Source organism: Cajanus cajan, chromosome 5 (genome assembly GCF_000230855.2).
Source record: "Cajanus cajan strain Asha chromosome 5, NIPB_CcT2T_4, whole genome shotgun sequence".
Taxonomy (NCBI): Eukaryota; Viridiplantae; Streptophyta; class Magnoliopsida; order Fabales; family Fabaceae; genus Cajanus; species Cajanus cajan.
In genome coordinates, this window is record NC_138521.1 from 50,941,331 (window position 1) to 50,964,451 (window position 23,121).

Sequence of the window (23,121 nt, forward strand, 5' to 3'; positions counted from 1 at the left end):
GGTTCCTCTTGATACACTTCTTACTCTACAATGTTGATTAGTTGTTTTCTGGCATCTTGAGGATTTTTCTTCCAATGGCAAAGGCCTCCAATAAAATTTATCTATCAATTTTATCAATATATATTTTTTTTATTTAAATATTTTGGTGACAAAAAATATTAAATCACTAGTGGAAAATTAGCATATTACGTCATCCCTTTTACGTTAGAAATACGAAAATTCGACGTAAAAAAAATGCGGTGGCATTTTTGTAATTTTTGCGATCTTTTTTACGTCAGACCTGGTAGGGTCCGACATAAAAAAGGACGCAAATTTGAATAAGAGAGCGCGAGACACACCGCGCGTATTCACTCTTCATCACTTTTCATTTTTTCTCTCTAAACCCTCTCCCTCTCCTTTGTTACTGAATCGTTTTTTTGTCTTTTGCAGAGGGATGAACTCTTTGCTACTCATTTGCACATTGTTGCTGCTCCTCAGGTATGAATCAAGGTTTCGTTAGCACTTTTCTACTTCGCATTGCTACTATGGCTATCTATTTTATTTGATTTTTTGGTTGTTCTATTTGTATAGGTAGTGAGCGTTTTCTTTTGGGTTGTTATATGAAGCTGAATGGCTTGTTCTGCAAGCAGAACGGCCCGTTCTGCAAGCAGAATGGCCCGTTCTCCAAGCAGAACGGCCTGTTCTGAAAACAGAACGGCCTGTTCTGAAAACAGAACGGGCCGTTCTGCTGGCATTTTTATGTTTTTATTTATTTATTTTTTTCCCTACTTTTTTACGTCGGATGTCGTAATGTCCGACGTAAATTTACGTCGGTTTTTCAGGTCCGACGTAAAATTTACATATCCCGCTTCTACGTCGGTATATTTTCTGACGTAAAAAGCTAAAAATATCCGACGTAGTACACCTTTTTTGTACTAGTGAATATTTAATTTTTAAAACTACTAAATTTAAAAAATTTAACAAATAATTATTTTTAATAAAATTTAATATTGAAATATCAAATTTTAAAAATATATTAAAAAAATATTTTTGACAATTCTATCAATTAATGAACATTATAAATTTAAACATATTATTAAATTTCAATAGTATGAATGAGAAATAATAAATGCAGAAAGGACTATATATAAAAAAATGTTATTTAAGAAGTCATCAAACTAGAATCAATTGTTTATTAAAAGATTGAAAATAATTGATTTTATTTTTTTTTATTCAAGTCTTATCATTTATATTATTTTTTTTATTAATTATATCATTTTTTAAAACTCTATAATATTTTTGTAATTTAATAAAATCTTTTCAATTCTTATAATATATAAGTCATTAAAATATAGAACCTTGATTATAAAAGTCTTTTAGATAAAATTTTAAAAGTCATTAAATTTTTACAAAATCTTTTAAAATTTATAAAAAAAATTAAAGTTAAAATAATTTTATAAAATCTCAACCTAGGATACTTCTAATATTAGAGGATATTTGAAAATTAGAATAAAATATACCAATCATTCTGATAAAATAAGATATTTGTGGATTTTATATTTCGGGGGAAAAGTTGAATGATAGATTCGATATATGTTGCTATTTAATTTTATTTTACCTTATACATGTATAGATTTTTTTATTAGTAAAATTTGTACATGTATGCATAGGTTTATGGACAAATTGAAGAAGGTTACATTAATTAATAGAAGGCTCAATGTGTGGATCACATTTGCATTGTGAAATAACATATTTTTATTTTTATTTAGAAGGATTCATGGTGTCCTCGTGTTATAATAGGAATACTAGCTAGGTTAAAATTGAAAATGAGACAACTTTGTGGTCATTTCAATCTTTAACCAGTCAAGTTTCCCTGCTAGCTAGGCAGGTATCAACTCATTGGTTGACAGGTGCAGAATAGAAGAATTCAATTAATATATGTTCTTATTGATGTTGTCATAATTATTTTTTATTATAAATGATGAGATTGGAACTCCTCTGAATCTCTAGTAGTAGGATGGGATCACCCCTGAAGAATGTGAGTGGATGTTATATATCAATTAAAATTCAAAGAATTATATATATGATGTTGCCTTGGAATCTCCCACCCCCACCTTAGAGTCTTTTGCTTCTTCTAGTTTTAGATATAGACAAACGAGTCTTCAAAAATCACAGAATTAGAGGCTCTTGTAGAATCAACCGAGTAGATGAAGCATCAACTAATGTAGTTGTAGAGATGCACCAATTATAGTAACCGTCACCACCATCACCAATAATGCACTTTATTTGTGTACATAAGGCTTCTAACAATTAAAAATATGTTGTTTAGGTATAATCGCACGTGCTAATTACATTGGAACACGTTTTTATATTGTTGAATTATCCATATAGCAAGCGTTAACTATCAATCTTTTGCATTATCAAACAACTATTCTTCTAATTCTTCGTGTTGATAATGGAATCCTAACTCCTAGGCCATGTCAAATTTCGACTCTCTGACTCATGAGTAGTCACAACCCAATAGTCAATAGGTAAAGGTGCCCCTCCACGTACGAAAATTAGGCCAAGGTGGTATAATAATAACAATAACAACAATCTCTGCCGACCCCAAGTTACAATTTTAGTAAAAAAAATTATAGAACTTGCAATTTTTTTTTTTAATTCTGGAATTATTATTATGGTGATGGAAGATTACTTTGTTTGTGACTTTGTGAGTGAGCAAACGACTGAACGTGTAGGAAACGCTGTTATATTAATTGAATTATTAGTTTGTCTTGATGATCTACTTTGTCTTGCTAATTAAGGAAGATGATAAAGTTGAAGAGGCATAGTTGGCAGGCGAAAGGCCACGATGGCATGAAAGAAAATAGTAACAGATACCTTTCATTTTTAGCCCAATTAGTAGATCCTAACTAATTTCTTACGTCAATTTAGCAATCAGTTCAATTTGCACGACAGTTTATCAAGCATTCTTGTGGTCCATGCTTAATAATAGTCCCTACTTCCCTACCAGTTTATTTCTCATCATTTCTTTTCTTTTTTGCTGCGTATACATGAAGATGCATGCTCATCATTAATGATTTGAGATTTTTTGAGTCACTGATTTGAGTGTTATTTCAAGTGAATTACACATGATTTTGCGCTTTGACATTTCATATGTCATCATTTCCTTATTTTTTAAAAAAATATCTTTTTAGTTTTTATAATTTCATTCACTTTATCTTTAGTCTTTATATTTTTTACTTTTTAGTTTTTATAGTTTAAGATAAACTTTTTTAGTCCTTCTATATTTATAATTTTTAATTCTTTACATTTTTATGTTATCTTTTTGTAACATTTTTTTTTGATATAATAGAGATATTAATTTAATTTTATATATTTGATATCAAATTAATTTGTTGGATTACTCTAATTAGGTACATCAACACTTTATTATTTGTTTTAGTATCTTCACTTGCAAGTACTATTGTTTTGAGATATATTCATACCCATTAATAAACGAGGACGAGAATGAATATCAAGATATCGTCCTGCAAATACCTATTAAATACCCGTTATGATGTAATTATTTAAATTTCTTTGTTAATATATATATTATGTGTTAAGTAAAAATGTGATATTACTAAAATTTCTTTTATTTAGACTTGGGACATTGAAATATTATAATTTTTTAATTTTTATTTTGAATGTGTGGAATTAAATTATTTTAATTTATTAAATTTGTTTAAATTTGAGGGAATGAAGTACTTTAACAGTTAAATTTAGTTTTTAAATTAAATATTTTTATTAATAAAATTATGTATAATATTTGAATAATTTAAATTTAAATTTTAGAATTATTATTTAAAAAAAATTATTTTAAAAAATATATTTTTAACATTATTTATGTTTTTTTAAATAAATATTTATAAATATATGTAAAAATTAAAAAAAAAATACACGAATACATAAATATCTGCACAAATATAAATATGAATGCAAAACAAATATTTATTCATCCCACCCATTGAGATCATATGCATGAGGATAGTCATGATTAATGAATTGAGATCCAAATCGAGTGAATATCATGATGTTGTGGGCTTTGACATTTTCAGCTTATCGACTAGGAATTACATAAACAGAATATTGACTGGGCTTTCAAACTTTTGTGCTACACCAAACTTCCTGCCATTCATGTTTTAACGGTCCCCGACAAAGAAGAAAGCCTTTACTGTCCAATGGGGGAGGCTTGACATGTCTGTCTCCCATGGTGACAATCTTATATTGAACCATTAAATTAGTTTACTTTTATGTACCTCAACAATTTCTTTGTCCTCCACTTGCTTATCGTCCTCAACTTCAAAATTTAGACTAAATTTAAATGACAGATTTTGCTAAATTTATTTTAGCTTAAATTTATTTTTAATTTATATAATTTTGTAAGTGTGCAAGTTTGGACTTCAAAATATTGTTATTGCAAATTTAGTTATTTAGTTTTCAAAATTAAGTAATGTTGATTCATTCATTGATATATTATCTAAACTTAAACAAAAATGCTAATGTGCGTCTAAATGACACTATTTATTAGTTAATTAGTCATGTTGACTTTCATGTAAAGAATAACATTGTATCTTTCTTTTTTACTATATATATATTATGTTTCTTTTTATTTCAATTATAATTTATAATCTATTAATATAATTTTAAAAAATTTTAATACTATTATTTTCTTATGTGACTAATTAGCTATTAGACGGTATCATTCGCAAACACATAAATATTTTTTTGTGTAACTTTAAATGACACGTAAATGGATTGACCAACATAGTTTAATTTTGAGAACTATGAAGATTAAATTTGCGATAAAAATTTATGAGGGACAAAATTTGCACATTCTCAAACATATAGAAACCAAAAGTGAATTTAAGCCAATTATTTTCAAAGTTCTTTTTTTTTATTTGTCGACCTTTACCTATATATGCATTTATTTATTTTAGTTAACTAAATAATAATTTTTTTAGTAGAGGTCACAAATATTATTTACTGGAGTTGAAAGACACTCCTAATTTAAATCAAGAAAAACTCTTATATGGATCACAATAATTAAATTTGAGATAATTGATTAAATTAAGATATACTTGTGTAAGTTCATCTACGCACATATTAATAACTACAAAACAATTTATTTACACTATGAACTATTAATCTAGAAAAGTAGTGTGAAAATTTAGATAACAATTTTTTCAAAATAAAGATAGGTCTAACATGTATCATTATAGACACTAGACATTCCAACAACATTGACACTTGTAAACCTAATAATCATTTGCCGCAAACCCAATAATATTAAAAAGAAGAAAAAAGAACAAAGATGTAGAAGAACTAAACCAAAACCTACTGAGAAAGTTAAGCAAAACAAAAAAAGGCAAACCATTACGACTACAAAAAAAGGCATCACTAGTGTAACGTAGCAAGTTATTCTAGAAGGCCCAAAAGCCTATATAGGTAATTCAGTAGCCCAGAACGGGCCGTTCCCAAACTGGAACGGGCTGTTCCAAATTACTGAATTGACCTATAAAATGTAGTTGAGAACGAGCCGTTCTGGATGGAGTACGGGGCATTCTGGAGGGAGTACGAGACGTTCTAGATGGAGAACGGGCCGTTCTGGATGAATCCCAGAACGAGCCGTTCTGCATGTGATTTTTGCACATGATGAAGGGGTGCAGAACGGGCCGTTCCGGATTTGGAATAGGCCATTTTGGTCACTCCTGAACTTCTATAAATAGGGGCTGTGTGGTTGAGGAGAAAATGAGGTTTTTAGAGAGAAGTTTTAGAGAGAAGGACTCTGGGTCTGTGAGCTCCTTTCTCTCTCAAATTTCTCTGTATGATTCCTTTCCTCCTCTAGATCACTAATGCCTTCTGTCTTTTCTAGAAATTCAGTTTAGGAAGCTTACTTTGGGAGGATTGAAGTTCCGGGTTGAGCTTTGGAAGGAAATTCTACTTCTTCTCAGTTATTGGCTATTTTGAGCCAATCTTCAGGTGAAGGAAGCTAGAATGTAGGTTGTTTAATTTCAGGAGAGTTAGGGAAGCTTTATGCATGGTGTTCTTTTGTTGAAATAGTTGAGATGTTGGGTGCTTAAGTTGATTTATGATGTTTATATTGTGTAAGTTGACATGATATATAAATTTTAAATATGTTGTATATTGTTGAAGTTGTTTATAAAGTTGTTAAGTTGCATTAAGTTGATATTGTAATGACTATAGTTGTTTAATTAAGTTGTTTGTATGTTGTTAAAATTATTAAAGTTGCATAGTTGTATAATTGAATAAGAAGTTGTATAATTACATTGAGATGTATGATGAGTAGAAAGTGAAATGAAGAGATGCATGTTGAGTATAAAGTTGAGCTAATATTGTGTTGTTTAAAGTTGAAATGAGTTGTTGAGTTGTTTAGATGTGTTGTTACACAATGTTGATGAGTTGTTGTGCTGATAAACTATGTTGATCAAGTTGAATGTTGATTGAAATGATGAGTTGAAAAGTTGTATGTTGTTTAAGTTGTTAAACTGATTAAGCTATGATGATGAGTTGTTGATCACTAGGACTAGGGGAGATGTTTTCAAAGTTTCTCATCCCATTGTGTGGATTGAGATAGTTGTGGTGCTCTGAGAGCCCAATTTGTTGAAAAACCCTCCTTGGGAAGTTGTCCCTTGGAGTGGATGTTGTGTTGTTCTCCTCTATAGGACTTAGTTGATCCCGTGTGTGGGCAAGGTCGAGGCACACGTGTACAAAGCGACCACGGTATAGGGGCCAGGCTGAGGTATATCGATTACAAGCGGCCAGATATTTATTGTTGTAAAGTTGTTATGGTGTCTATTATTGTAAATTTGAAAAGTTGGGGACATATGGTGAAGATATATGTCCTATGTTGAAATACATAGTACTAAGGTGATAAGTTGAAAGTTGTTTTAAAGTTGAATCCCTTAGTACTGTGTGGGCGACATGGAAATAGTCGATCCATTTCATGGTTGAATGACCAATTTGAGTAAGGTATCTAGTTAGAGATGTAGTCTTTGACTAGGTACTAGAGGGTGCGTGGTACTTGGAGGACAGTGGATGGGCTAACTCCACATGTGGATTGGTGATGCTAGCCAAGGCCGTGGTAGGCTCATACCCAAACCCTTCTGTCCTGACAGTAGTACTAGACCTCCGAGTCTAAGTGGCACACCTGAGCAATCGCCTATTATTGTCTATACCTGGTTCTCTTCAGAGTTCCTAACGTTGTTCTATACCTGACTTGGTTGAGATAGGTCAAACAATGGATTCAGTTGGGTTTATGCCACCTAGACTGCTCAACCTCAATTGTTGGAGGTCTCCCAGTTGTACATGCGTGACGACGCATTAAATATTAAGTTGTATATTGTTGTTGTTGTTGTTGTTGTATTAAAGTTGCTTCTAAGTTGTATGAATGAGTTGGGTTTTTATGTTGAACTGTATGTTCGTTTGTGATGATGACTGATATGCATTAATATCTGTCATGAGATGCATTTATTACATGATTGTTAATATGATGAAGTGTTTGGCTTCATGATTAATGGATTGTATTTTATGCATGAGTAGTATTGGATAGAGTATGGTGTGACTCTATGAACGTGATTGACAGTTGGATGATTATGTGGTATAGACTATTGTCTGTACTTGTATGATTGATTTTTAAACTCTAACTTACCCTTCTGTTTCCATGTGGTGGAACTGCGATGATCATACTTGGTATGAGAGCAGGTCAGGGCTAGCTTGGAATTGAGGTGACCGCTACGAGACGAGGAGTTTTGATCCTCGTGTTAGAGTTACTATTTTGGGTAACGTTTTGTCTGTGCTTGACCGACACTAGGGAATATTATTTTTGGGATGACTGTACATATATGGTGTTCTATTTTATAACCAGAAACTTAGTTATTGTCATTCTTATTTATACCTATATGTATGAGTTATCCAGCATAATATTTCTCTTAGTTCACTAGTAGTAATGCGATTCTACTAAATGTAGAGACCATGGCGGGTCGTTACAACTAGAACCAAGGAAGATGATCCCATTAAGTAAATGACATTTTATTAGACAAACCATAAGAGGACAACCTATCTTCACAAACATTTTCTTCCTAAAAAATATGAGGCAAAAAAACACATTTTAGACACAATGTTTAATGTATGTCTCTAGCTACTTTGAATATCCCAAGGTACAACATGGTCACTAGATAATGCCAAAATCACCAAACAAGAATCACATTCAATCCATAAGTTGCACCATCTGGAGATATATGCTGTAAAATTGCTATCACGGCTGCAATGAGTTTTGCATGAAGAGTAGTCCTAATACTAACATAAAAAGAAAAACTGTTAAGGAAGGCACCTTGATGATCACGAAAGATCCCCCACTAAATGCATGACTTGGACAACCACGAGTTACACCATCAATATTATATTTGATAAATCCCAGTGCACATGAATGCCAATCAACCTATATAATGTGTCTCACCTTTGGTGGTTGAACAAAACTTCACATGACTTGAAGGATGAGTCTATCTAACCAATCATGTAAATGACTTAGTGAATTTTAGCTTGAGATGGTTGTGGAAGAAATAAATAATGAAATGGCCTATGTAATTGTGATACCCTTTTCCCGGAATTGCAGTTTGTTATGAAAAAAAAAACGATCCAAATAACATGTATGAAAACTGCTAAGAGAGCCTCCTTCATCGGGCTACTCCACTATTTTTGAAGGACCTTGAGAAGACTCGCAAGAGATGAAAGATCAAAAGATGTATGAAAAACATATTACAACTAGGAGTACATGTCTAGGACAAAAGGGCATTGAAGAAAAATATGCTCAGATGACTCAACTACAGTGCCATAAAGCCTACACATAAAGACCACCATGATTTCACATAAATGAAGATTATCATTAATAGGGAGCTTCTGATGTAGAAACCTTTAGTATATAAATGATCGAGATGGTGGTATTAAACCAGACCAAATTGCAACCACCCAAGTAGGAGAACAACCCTGCGATTTATAGAAGGAATAAGCCACCTTGAATGTTAGCTTACCATGAATTGTAAGGGCCCATATTGGTTTTTCCTCTCATGGAAGAAGTGCACAAACCTCTAATGCTTGTTTCAACTTTAGAATGCTCCACAATAGACAGGATGGGATGCACCAAGAATTGTTTACCATAAGGTAGTAGACCTTTGTTTGTAACGCACGACTATGCTCTTTCTTTAAACCAAATCAACTCCCAATAGAGACCTTCATGCACAAAATATTAACCAAAAAATTCACAGATGTTCCATCACCAAGCACCTAACCTTTATATCAATGAATTGTTTGCCAATGAAATTTAATAGAAGGCCAAACAAAAGACAATTTAAAAGAGTGCAATTATTGACCATGTCAGAGAAACTTGGCACGCATAAAACTCACCCATTCTTATGATCCATGTAGAGAAGTCCATGCAAGCTTAATTGTGCTAGCCTCATTTAACGTTGTGACAAAACAAAGATCCAACCCGCCCTCCTTGAGTGGTGCACACACTTTTTTCCATGAAACAATTACATGATTATAAGTAAATGGGTCCCTCGACCAAATAAAATTACAAAGCTTAGAGTCCACCAATTTAACCACTTGTTTCAGTCAGGTATGAACATGAAAGTTATAAAGAAAACTACCATGAATGGTGAAATTAGCCAATTGGATTCTCCCCATACCAAAAAGCAAAAAGACCTTCCAAAAAGCCAATTTCATTTTAAGTTTATCAACCAAACCTTGCAAATATCTTGCCTGAAGCTAGCCCTTAAATATAGGAAACCCTAGATAATTGAATGGCACTATATCATTGCAAACCTAAGGGATCAATGAAGAGTAGTGCATCTTGACATTGGCCCACCAAAAAAGTTGCATTTGTTTGCATTAATAATGTGACCAGAGGCTTCCCTATATAATTTAAAAAGTTCCAGAAGATGTTTAACATTTCTAGAAGTCCCATGACAAAAATTATGATATCATTCGCGTATAAAGCATGTGTGGACGTAGAAAAATTTCTAAGACTAGCCATAAGAAGAATAAGATTACACTCAATGAGTTTAAACAACCCTTTACTGAGCACATCTTCTGCAAGGCAAAACAAAGGGGGGGGGGTGGACAAGGGATCCCTCTACCGAAAAACTCGCTTACATGTGAAAAAATCGATTGATTTACCATTAATATTAAAAATAGAATCCATTCGAGTTAAAAATAGTAGTAATCCAGTTGCAAAATACTTAACCAAACCCAAAGCACCAAAGCACTTGAAGGATAAAGTTCCAATCCAATGTATCAAAAGCTTTTCGGATGTTAATTTTCATAGCTATGTTGCTACCAAACACTTTTTTGTCAAGAAAATTAAATGCTTCTCACATAACACAAATGCAATGAATGATTTGTCTTCCTCTTAAGAAAATCGCACTACTATGATGGAACAATTCGTGATGCAATGGAAACAAATGTATCTGCTAAGACTTAAGTAATTTTTTTAAATTGAAAGTTAGTCAATGCAACGGGATGGAAGTCTTCAATCCTATTTGCACAAGAAAATTTCAGAATAAGAGTAACAAGGTTGATGTTTAGACAAGGCAACACCCAATGATTAATCATTTAAAAATAACATTTTTATTAATTGGTGCCCTAAAGATAGTAATTGAAGAATAAAATGAATAAAAATTAAAAACTATTATTAATACATTTAAGACATGATTTTTAATTAAAAATATTTATTAATAATTATTTAACAATAGCATAAAGATAATGTTTTGCAAAATAAAGATATAAAAAATAAAAAGGACAAAAATAAGAGAAAATAATCTATGCATGATAGTGTAAAAGATTCTTTTATACTTTTATCTAATTATCGAGGAGCACATATGGATCGACTAGTATATGAGTTATTTTAGTTTAATTAGTGATTTAAATTTGAATATTGGATATGCAACTATGTTAAATACTTTAAGGGAGAGCTTCGTTTCCTATAATTTTCCTATTCAAATCAAACAAGATTATCTCTCATGGAGGATGCTTGTGGTCTATAAAAAATACTTTTATCCAGTCATGACTTGATATGTATGATAAGTTTGTTGATTTTTATAAGGTTAATATACCTTTTTGGTTTGTATAGGTTTACTTTACATTTTGGCTCTTATAGTTTGAAACAAACTTTTTTCCCCCTTATATTTACCTTTTTTAATCCCTTTTAAGTTCCTACCATTAATTTGTATGTAATGTTGTCTATTTAGTGGTGATGCGGCAGATATATCATTTTGTAGTTAAAATACATTTTCAGTCCTTATCTTTGTTATTTCTTTTAAGCCCCTACATTAATTTGTGTGAAACGTCATTTCTATGTAATTGACATGAGTTTATAAAATTTACTTAACGGTGATTTATTTGATTTGGTAGACGGTGATGTGTCACTTAATTGTTTGGGAGAAAAAATGAAGAGTTTTTAATCAATAGAAAGTTTATTTTTATCTTTATCAACATACTCATGAAGCAAGCGAGGAAAAAATTCATTCTGGTCTTTCCTTTATTGTGGTGGAGTGTAGTGGTGGTGTTGTTTTCTTCCAACGTTGGGTGTTTGTGCAAAAACATTTGGTAGACTTCTATGGTGGACCGTCTTGTTCTTTGATGAACTTTTAAGGAGAAACACATTGTACCTACCTTCACTAATGAGTTTTGCCTTGAAAGTTCACCAAAAAACATGGTCTGCCATAACAGTCTACCAAACCCTCTTGTACAAAACACCTAACACCACCACCACACTACACCAAAAACAACAACATCATCGCTCCACCAAAAATAGCAACACCATCTTGTTCCACCAAAAATAATAATGCAACACCATGATACATATAAGACCATGACAAGTAGGGTGGATCCACCTTGGTGGCTGTGGGGGCAACTATACCACTTACCATGTTAAAATACACTAAGTTTTTTATGTCATTTTTTTTATATACATATTATTATAAAATATACCACTTACCATGTTAAAAACTAAGTGCTCCCATTGCCTTTTGTGTTTTTATGTTGTAAAAAAAGTCAAAATCAATATGTTATTTTTGAAGTGTATATATATATATATATATATATATATATATATATATATATATATATATTTAAATGTAATTGAATGTAGCTTGCTAACTTACTCTTTCTTAAAAAATAAGTGGGTGTAATTTATCAAATATTTGTGAAATTTGTTAACATACATCCACTTCTTTTTTAGAAGGAGTATATTAACAAGTTATAACTATAATATTTTTTAAAGTGCACCTAAGTGTATCTTGTTAACTTACTTCTTAAAAAACAAGTGGGTGTAAATTAGCAAACTCACATATGTGTGTGTGTGTGATGTTAATTATAGTCAAGTTAAGTAAACTTAGTTAAGAGATGATGACTTACCCAAGTCCATGTTATATATATATATATATATATATATATATATATATATATATATATTTTAAAAGATAAAATTTTAGTGTGAGAAATGAATGGTTAAATGATTGTTTAGTTACTTATATAAAGAAAAATAATTTTGAAGATTATAAAAATGAGAAAATCATTCAATATTTTTAAAATATGAAATCTTGTAGAGAACAATTGTAATATATATTATATTTTAAAAAATATGGAATTATATGTTTATTATTACAAGTTTGGATATGAGTATTATGCCACTACCTAAAATTCTTAGATCTATCACGGATGACAACAACACACCTTTCCTAACACAAAAACCCCAACATCTTCGCATTCCACTACAATAAAATAAAGAATAGAATGAGATATTTCTTGCTCGCTTCATGAAAAAATCAATGAGGATAGAAATAAATTTTATCTTGATTGATTTTTTTTCCTTCTAAATTATTAAGAGTCACATCATCATCTACCAAATTAAACAAATTATTGTCACATGAATTTATTAAACCTACATCATTCACACAGAAATGATGTTACACATAAATTAATAATAAATACTTAAAGAAATTAAAAAAAGATAAATATAACATTAAAAATGTCTATTTTAAAATATAAGAGTAAAAAGGTTGAGTAAAGAAAAATATATATAAAATAAAAATGTTTTTTAACCTTTCTATTATAATAACTACGGTATAAGTTATACTGTTTTGCTGTGTAAAATCTGACAGTATAAAAATTATATAGAAATTAAACTCTGAAACTTATATGTAATATATTTATTTTTGGTATTGTTCTTTAATAATAAATAGAGCTATACTTTGATAAGTAACACAGGCTTCTAATATTAACTTTTATTGTGTAAATTAACAAAATAAAATTATTATTTTTATCAGAAAGTAATATCAAAAAACACTTTAAGCTTTATGCTAATAATAATAGATGTGGAAGTGAACTCTGACAGGGACGAACTTGCTTGAATTTTGCATAGAAGATAATCTCTTAAACAATTACGTAGAAATTCAACGTGTTTACATATCTTTGAACATACTCAAACATCATTGATAAGAATAAGCTGCGCAGTACTCAATCAATAAATAATCTCCTTACTTTCTTTTATAAAATTGAACAATCCTGTGAAAGAGGCATCAATACTCTTAGGATCGGTCCTACTAAATTTGTCTGCTCTTGATGACGAAACTTCTTGTGAAGTTCTACAAGGCCCCTTAGATTCTGCTTTATTAAACTCTTTAACTCGAGTGTGTACATAGCGGATAATCCCTGTCCCACGCGAAATAAATATTAAAACAAAAATGTGGGTGGTTGCGTAACTCATGTATGATGTCACGTTTTCGCATATAAATATAACTAAATATAGTATGGTGTAACAATTTGGCCTAATTATTTTCCTACAATGGTATATATGCTAGACAATTCTTGTATTCACCACTAATACATTCTTAAACACCATGTCTATCGACTCCTCGAACCACCCAACTCCTGACTTGTACTGCAGTGAAGTAACTAGCGAGGTGATTCACTTGGATTCCGATGAGTCTCTGAAGTTTCATTTTCTATGGGAAGACTCTGATTCTGATAGTGAAGGAAGTTGTCTATTGAGCTTATTAGAATCTGAACATGATCAAGTACCGGAACAAAGAAAGTCACTAAGACAACTTCGCAAAAAAACGTGGCTGATTAATGCTCGAGAAGAGGCCATACATTGGATCCTAAAGGTGCATGATTGCTTGCTTCCTATGTACAAAGCACCCAAACATGGCTTTCCATTGTAACCAGTTTTTGAAAGTGATGTTTTTCTCACTTTGCAGGTGCATTCTTACTACAATTTTAGACCCGAGACAGCATATCTTTCTGTAAATTACCTCGATCGTTTTCTTTTGTCACACTCCTTGACGGTATTACTTCCATTCAAATTGGTTTATTTGATGAAATGTAACATGCAATTTTTGTTTTAACAAAGTGGCATGCTTGTGTAGGAAGATTCAGCATGGCCTATGCAGCTGTTGTCAGTTGCTTGTCTTTCACTTGCAGCAAAAATGGAAGAAACCAAAGTGCCACTTCTTTTGGACCTTCAGGTGATCGAGTCCAAGTTTCTTTTTAAGCCCAAAACAGTTCAGAGGATGGAGCTTTTGGTTATGGCCAGTCTCAAGTGGAGATTGCGTACTATAACCCCTTTTGATTTTATCCACCTTTTCATTGCCAAGCTTTCATGCTCTGCTTCCAGATGGCGAGATTTAAGTTACATTGTTTCTCGTGTCTCAGATGTTATTATCAGAACATGTCTAGGTATCAGAACCTTCTCTATTCTCTTGCAATAAAAGTTAGATACAAATCCTTAAATATTGTTGTTACTATTCTTTAATCATTTTACTTCCTTAACCAGCATAATATGTTTGATTGGAAAATATAGGATAAAGAGTAAAACTCTAATTTTGATCGGAAAATAACTTTATAAGTAATTAAGATACTGCATCTAAGTTTTTTCTGAATATTTATGCCTGACAAGTGATAATGTGAATGAACAAATTTACTAGTCATGGATTTCTCGGAGTTTTCACCATCCACAATAGCAGCAGCTGCACTGTTATGGGTAACCAACCAACGTATAGATGACAAGAAACCGGATTGCTTCCACAAGCATATAAGCATTGTAAGTGAGCAAAATGTGATAAAGAAATTGATAGTGAGGGGTAGTTTTCTAATTTTCACGTTTTTGATGTTTCTGTCGTTAATCTTAAAATACAGGAGATGGTGCATACATGTTACAAACTAATGAAGCAGAAACTGATCATTCGCCGATCAGAATTTTTTTGGTCAAAGACTTCACAATTATTGCCCCGAAGTCCCACCTGTGTGCTTGATCATGCAGCTATGCAAGAAAGCAGCGATGCTCTCAAGCCCTGACTTGAAGCCTTGCCACGTGTGTCACTAGCCAAGGAATCTAAAACATTACTTTCAAATTTTCCAGTTCTGATTCATTACGGTTTCTTTGATTTGGTGTGATTGTGTGTGCATCTTCCATCAGGTTCATCATGGAACATTTAATTGTGTGTGCATTTTGAATAAGGTTCATCATGGAAAACTCTGACTGTAAACGGAAGTAGTTATATTGAAAAAATTCTACGACGTTGTTGATTTTCCTTTTTGAACATAAATAGCGAGTTGTACCTTTATTTGTTGTGTGGAGTGGACCACATTTTTCTCAGAAGCAAATGAAATTCCTCGTACTTGCGATATGCTCGCTTCCAAATTACAGAGTTAACTCACTGATTAAACAATCATGGCAAACTCTAGTTTTTGAAGAAATAAGATAATGATCATGTGATACTATGTAGTATGTACACAAGTAACACAACCCACGTGGAAAGAGAGAAATAAAAAAGAAAAAGAAAAAGATGATAAGATGCAAAAAGAAAGTAAAAATAAACAATATAAGACGGTGTATGAATTGAAGTGTCAAAATATTAGAGTTGAACGACTAAACGGCGTCATGTTTATCCACTCAAACATGATTCAAACAATAAAGGGGAATTGAACTATCTGATGTACTGCAAATACCTATTAAGCTATAAAGAAAAGAAAAGAAAAAGGTACCGAGTAATAAGGAACCTCGAAAACAAATTGTATGACTTGAGTTGAATCCAAAACTTGTACAGCAGTACAATTTATGCTAGATATTTCTAGGTTACAAACTAAGTACTATATGCAATTACAGAATCTTATTATGTGTAACAGACAATACATTAAGCAGTACTACTAAACATTGTCTAATCCATATTTAAACAAGCTAATAAAGACTAATTTTTTGGATTTAGCCTTCACGAGTTCAACTACAAGGTTTCTTCCACTATTAAATCTAAGGGCTTTGGTCAATTGATGCTATACAGGAAAATTTGTGTTTTCTTGCTGTTGTCGACAGTTTCAGTTTGCAATATACTTTTTATAATATGATTAAACGGAAAGAAAGCATAAAGAAAACGAGGTCTATACTTATATCCTCAGAGACAAAGGACATGTGAAGAAGTCTGACCATCCATTTTCATTGGCCTTTGCCCAATATGAACACTGAATTTATCAATTTTCCATTATTCTTTTGATCTCTGTTTCAAAGTCAAAAATTCACGCACATGATTCATGAACGCTACTTTCTGCAATACAAAAAACTATTCTGAATTTGATTGTGTTTAACTATAATGCTTTGTATGTGAGAGGAGGTGCTATCAAATGGAATAAGTGAGAATTAATTTGATAGAAAATAGAGTAAAATTTGTAGTTATTTTAAAGAGTGAAATTAGGTGAGAAATAGAAGGAATTATATATTTAAATTTTCATATAAAAATAACATTTAGATATTTATATTTTTACCTTTTATTAACTTTTTGCAAACATGCATTTAGACAATGGTGTAGGATAGTTTTATTTAAATATTTATTTTGTGAAAATTATCTCACAAATCTAGTCATAAGAGACTGGAATTAAATCTACTTGGACTTCCATCATAATATCCTCTCAAATCCACTTAAATTATCTCCTCTAAACATAAATATTTTCTTTTAATTCTTTGATAATCCTTCCCCCTTTTTTTTTTCATTTTTTACTAAATCATTTCTCCCAAACACAACATAAAAGATATAAACGAAGAGATTTGATAGATAGACCAATCTTAAATTAATAACATAATGCACCCATAAGAAAATAGATTTGGACTAACTTAATCAACTTTACAATTAAGATGAAAATTATTTTTACTTATATACTTTATTTTAGTCATACAATAAGTGAAATAATCTCTAACGTAAAATTCACATAACCAATGAATAATAAACTTTTATATTATCTTAAAAAAATGAGTTTGAGCTTAACTTACAAAATTGATTAATAAAGTAAAAATTATTTTAATTATATATTTTAGTTTGGCTATATTACTACATGGATATCTAACCTAAAATAAATCAAATGAAAATTTCACATAAATGAACCGGATATGAATAAGTTTGAGAATTGTTCAGTTGAGGTTGAAAAAATTTATATTCACAAATTTTTCCTTCTTGTATTATAAGACATTTTTTTTTGTTGAATGCAATTTTAAATCGATATGCAATTAGAGGATGCACTATGCTATCTACCAAATCAAGGCCGGAAACAAATTTGTGTAGTTTAAAGTCATTTTTTTTCATGCGACAAGTACGTATTTAATGCATTTTCTTAACTGTTAAGAGCTACTTATCAGGACTAATATCTTACCAATTATTCTCTCATTATTATGATGTAATTTCCTGTTTTACATTATAATCTTTTTCCTTTAAAATCATATTGATTGTCACACACAAATTGTGGTGAAATTTATCACATCTTACATTAACCATTGTGAAAGTTTGTAGGGGCCAGGGAGATGTCATCCAGTGAGAGTTTGCTACGAATGGTAGGCAAATGATTAAAACAAAATCTGGAGCCTTTATGAAAGCAAGACGCGAACAACCGAACAAGAAAGATCAGAGGGTTGCAATAAGACAATTAGTGAGGACAAGACACACGCTCCTCCTACATACTTGAACTAGACTTCAATTATTATTCTTTTCAGTAATGTTTGTACAATTAAAAACATGGCCCAATGCCCCATCGCTATTCACTGATGAATGATTTAAAAGACGAAGTTTCTCATGCCTACCAATCTGAAGATCATGATTCATGACTCATTAGTCAATGTAACACTCATGTAGACGTAGTTACTTTGTCACTTTGTCTTACTAAAACTGCGGCAGCTTCCTACCTAATGCAACTATTCAAGAAACAGAACCTCATTAATAAAAGAAGGTTAAAATATATTTTTTCATAAATTATATTTTTTCTCTTATACTTTTTTATTATTATTGATTTTAGTCTTTTATCTTTTATATTTTAAATTAATTTGATCCTTTAAAATAATTATATTTTCAATTTTGTGACATGATTTTGAATCACATTTTGATTAATTCAAGATGTAAAATTTGTAACATTAAATTCACTTTTATGAAAAATATGAAATACAATTAACTTTTGTACTATTCGTACCGCGAAGCCGAGCTCTAGCTCGGCATCACAACGCAGAGCGACCTCGGACATACGCTAGGCGACATCAGCCAAGACAAGGCCCGCTATCCAAACATATTATAACCGATCCCATGCCCAAGGTCCAGTAAAACCCTAATTTACACAAAGGTACGTGCATTACTTATACGAGACTCATACACCCACAAACACTAATTTTAGCACCGGAGTCTCTTTTGCAGGTACCACTCCCACTTTAGAGCAGCAAGCGTACCCAGCGAAGGGGACTCGCCAATCTTGCCCAGAAGATCGTCCTACGACCAATCTCCGATAAGAATATTTGGCGCCCACCGTGGGGCCGATCAAGACAGCTCTTATCGGCCACGCTTATGGTTTTCACCCGAAGCCATAGTAGACAAGCAACGGACGACCTAGATCGCACAACTAGAATGGACAATGAAGCAGCACTGAGAAAATTGATCGAACAGGTCAACCAAATGCAGCAGCAACACGCCATCGACCTGGACAACATTCGCGCCAAGCACGAAACCGACCTAGCGGCGCTGCGCGTTGAGAATGAGCGCATTCGCGCCTAGCTACCTCGGCACCCTTCTGATCAACCCTCCAACCGAGTAATCCACATGAGGAAGAGAGGCACTTTGTTTCTCAACCACCGAATGCACCCAAGGTGGCAACCCACAGGTTTACTGTTCATCGGTCACACGTGCTGACAAATAGGTCAGACCACGAGGTCAGCAATGCTCCCGCCCAGGCTCCTAGAAATCGGGCGAGCATCTGCCACCACCCTTTTGTTGACGGCATCATGGAGACGCCCCTCCTTTTCGAATGGAAGCCTCTCAACATCGACCGCTATGATGGCACGACTGACCCAGACGAGCACGTCGACCTATACATTACACAGGTAAACTTATACACTAATGAAGATGCTATTCTGTGTAGGGTTTTTCTGACCTCGCTCAAGGGAGCAGCACTTGCCTGGTATACTCAATTGCCTGTGGGGTCGATCGACAACTTCGACACCCTGGTAAGGCGATTCACGGCGCAGTACGCCACGAGTCGACCTCACCATGTCACATCAGCCGCCTTGGCCAGTCTCAAACAGGACGATGACGAACCACTGAGGACATTCATTGTGCGCTTTGCCAACACCTCGGTCAAAATCCAAAACTTGAACCCCGAGGTCGCCCTACACGCCATGCTCATGGCACTAAAGCCAGGACCTTTCATTGACAGCTTGTGTCGACGATTTTCCCTTGACATGGACGAACTCCGTGCCTAAGCTGCAGGGTACATTCAGATGGAAGAACACTCTGCTTTTCGTGACCAGGTTCGCGAAAAATCACAGGCAAAGCCAGACCACGATCACAAAGACAAGGTGCAGGTCACCAATGACAGTCAGTTCAAGAAGGCTGCTAGGACAAATAAAGGGGGGAGATACGACTTCTACACCCCCTGAACGCGCCCCGAGTGCACATCCTGAAGGAAGCCAGCAACAACAATCTGCTCACTTTGCCACCACCTGGACACAGTCCCAATAGTGCGAAAAAATCTAAACATTGCCGGTACCATAGAAACTATGGTCACACAACTGACGAGTGCTGCACACTCAGAGATCGCATGGAGGAACTCGTCCAGAGGGGACACCTCGGACAATACGTCCAACGACAGCAAGGTCACCGAGGAGGTTACAACGGACGAGGACGAGGGCGAGGTCGCGGTTCAGGCACTCGCACAGACCAACCCTCCGGATCTCAACAAAACACTAGTGGCGCGGTGCAGGCCGAGGTAAGTCAGGAAACAGGATCAGCTCCCTTGCGAGGAGTTATCAACACAATTGCAGGTGGTTTCGCAGGGGGCGACTCTAGCATCTCGGTGCAAAAAAGACACTTGCGCAGCATCAACAATGTTCACTCCGCTACCTCGGCCCCGCACCATGGCACACCACCAATCACCTTCACCGACGACGACTACACTAGCATCTGTCCAACCAGGATGATCCGATGGTCATCACCGTGGAGGTCGCCAATTGGGAGGTCCACAACACGCTGATCGACCAAGGAAGCTCGACTGACGTTCTATACTGGCCGACGTTCCTAAGGTTAGACATTCCCCACTCCCTTATCCAACCTCACACAGAACCTCTGGTCAGTTTTGCAAGAGAACGAGTCCATACTCGTGGGTACGTGGATCTGCTAACAACCTTCGGGACCCCTTTTGACTCGAAGAGGATCATGGTCAAATACCTCCTCGTGGAGGCCAATACATCCTACAACATCATCATCGACATGCCTACACTGAACCAACTCGGAGTTGTGGTGTCCACCCCGCACCTAACGATGAAGTTCCCAGGGAGCAGTGGCAAAATCATCTCGGTCCGAGCAAACCAGAAGACAACTCGGTAGTGCTACGCTGAAAGCCTAAAGGTCTCGCCAACTGAGGAACGCCACAAAGGTGACCCGCCTACCGTGGCTCACATAACCTAGGTTGACATCGCTGACCTAGATCCTAGGTTGGAATCCCATGACGAGCAGCCAAGTCCCATCGACGAGCTTGATGACCTTCAGATTGGAAAACTCCCTGAATAGTGTACAAAGATAAGCCGATAGCTCAACCTAGAGCTACGACAACAAATTGAAGCCGAAATCGCTAAGAATGTCGATCTCTTTGCATGGTCCAGCACCGACATGCCATGAATAGATGCTAACTTTATCTGTCATAGATTGACAATCCACAGAGAGGCAAAACTAGTGGCCTAGAGGAAGCGGAAGGTCGATGGTGAGTGACGAGAAGCTATCATCACCGAGACACAAAAGCTATTGAACGCGGGCTTCATTCGCGAAGTCAGATACACCACGTGGCTGGCAAACGTGGTACTGGTGAAGAAGAGCTCGAGAAAGTGGCGCATGTGCGTCGACTACACCGACCTGAATAAAGCATGTCCCAAGGACTCATTCCCCTTACCAAGCATTGATAGGCTGGTTGACGGAACATCCGGGCACGCCCCAGAAAACACAATATGCGCCTCAACCCAGAGAAGTGAGTCTTCGGTGTCTAGGGAGGTAAATTTCTTGGCTTAATGATCACCAACAGGGGCATAAAAGCCAACCCGGAGAAGTGCAAGGCCATTATACAGATGCAGAGCCCGCAAACTGTTAAGGACGTCCAACGTTTGGCAAGAAGGTTAGTCTCCCTTTCTCGCTTCATCCCCAGGTTGGCAGAGAAAGCAGGACCCATCTTCACCCTACTGCGGAAGCCGAAGAACTTCAAGTGGACAGAGCAATGCGAAGAGGCTTTCAAAAGCTTCAAATTTTTCCTCACCACCCCACCAATCCCGCAGAGGCCAGATCATCATGCCAACCTACTCCTTTACTTGGCAGTGGTAGAAGGCGCAATCAGCGCAGTCATAGTGCAAGAACACCAAAAAGTGCAAACACCCGTTTACTTCATCATCTGAGTCCTTCAAGACACGAAAAAACGGTATCAAAAAATTGAGAAACTTGCACTAGCACTCGTCACTGCAGCTCGACACTTCCGACCCTATTTTAAAAGTCACCAGGTAATCGTCAAAATCGACTACCCGATCAAACAGCTCCTGAGAAAATCGGAGCTCGCAGGGCGCATGATCGCATGGTCTGTAGAACTATCCGAGTTCGGCATCCAGTATGAAAGCCGCGGACCTTTGAAAGCTCAGTGCCTGGCAGATTTCGTGGCCGAACTCACCCCAACCTCGACTGTAGAACCACAGGTATGGACTTTGCACGTTGATGGGTCCTCCAATTCTAAAGGTGGTGGTGCAGGTATTATATTGGAAGGACCGAATAAGGTCACCGTAGAGCAATCTCTCAAGTTTGGCTTCAAGGTGACCAATAACCAGGCGAAATATGAAGCGCTTCTAGCAGGGCTAAGGTTGGCTCACAACCTCAGAGCGCAGAAACTGAGTTGCAATAGCGACTCAAAGCTCATGGTAGAACAACTCAGCGGAGCATATCAGACCAAAGATACCCTTCAACAGAGGTACTTTCATGTCGCCTCCCAACAAATCTCCTCCTTCGACGAGTTCACCATACACCATGTCCCGCGTTAGCAAAACGCAAAAGCCGATCTCCTATCCAAACTTGCTAGTACAAAACGTCCCGAGCAACATCGGACCATCATACAGGAGACCTTGAACTCGCCCAGCCTTGACGATAAGGTCGTCAACGCCAGTGACAGTGTAGAACGAGGATGGATGGCAAGCATTTGGAACTAGCTGAAGGAAGGTATTCTGCCCGACGACAGAGATGAAGCACGCAAGATGAGGATAAGGTCGGCTAAGTTCGTCATCATCGGAGAAGAACTGTTCAAACGTGGTACCTCCACTCCTCTGCTGAAATGCCTAGCGGAATCCCAGGCCACCTACGTTATCGAGGAGATCCACCGAGGGATATGTGGGATGCATTCTGGAGCACGTTCAATGGCGACTAGGATACTCCGAGCTGGGTACTACTGGCCTACATTGAAGTCGGACTGTCAAGCCTATGTACAAAAATGCAAGGAATGTCAACAGTTCGACAATTCACATCGGCAACCGCCCGACGTTCTCCA

General features: G+C 35.1%; 3 protein-coding genes across 3 annotated transcripts; all 3 read left to right on the plus strand.

The window, feature by feature from the left end:
• Positions 1-13,849: 13,849 nt before the first annotated feature.
• LOC109810562 (cyclin-D1-1) lies at positions 13,850-15,723 on the plus strand. Its single transcript, XM_020374047.3, has 5 exons — positions 13,850-14,204; positions 14,298-14,384; positions 14,466-14,775; positions 15,024-15,139; positions 15,235-15,723. Exons 1-5 carry the CDS (start codon positions 13,938-13,940, stop codon positions 15,391-15,393), a joined length of 939 nt encoding a protein of 312 aa, XP_020229636.1. The 5' UTR covers positions 13,850-13,937; the 3' UTR covers positions 15,394-15,723.
• A 3,616-nt stretch (positions 15,724-19,339) lies between these two features.
• LOC145958060 (uncharacterized) lies at positions 19,340-19,816 on the plus strand. The gene has a single exon (XM_083074515.1). It carries the CDS (start codon positions 19,340-19,342, stop codon positions 19,814-19,816), a length of 477 nt encoding a protein of 158 aa, XP_082930641.1.
• A 2,340-nt stretch (positions 19,817-22,156) lies between these two features.
• Positions 22,157-22,621, plus strand: LOC145958061 (uncharacterized). The gene has a single exon (XM_083074516.1). The coding sequence runs from the start codon at positions 22,157-22,159 to the stop codon at positions 22,619-22,621; it is 465 nt and encodes a 154-aa protein (XP_082930642.1).
• The last annotated feature ends 500 nt before the right edge of the window (positions 22,622-23,121 follow it).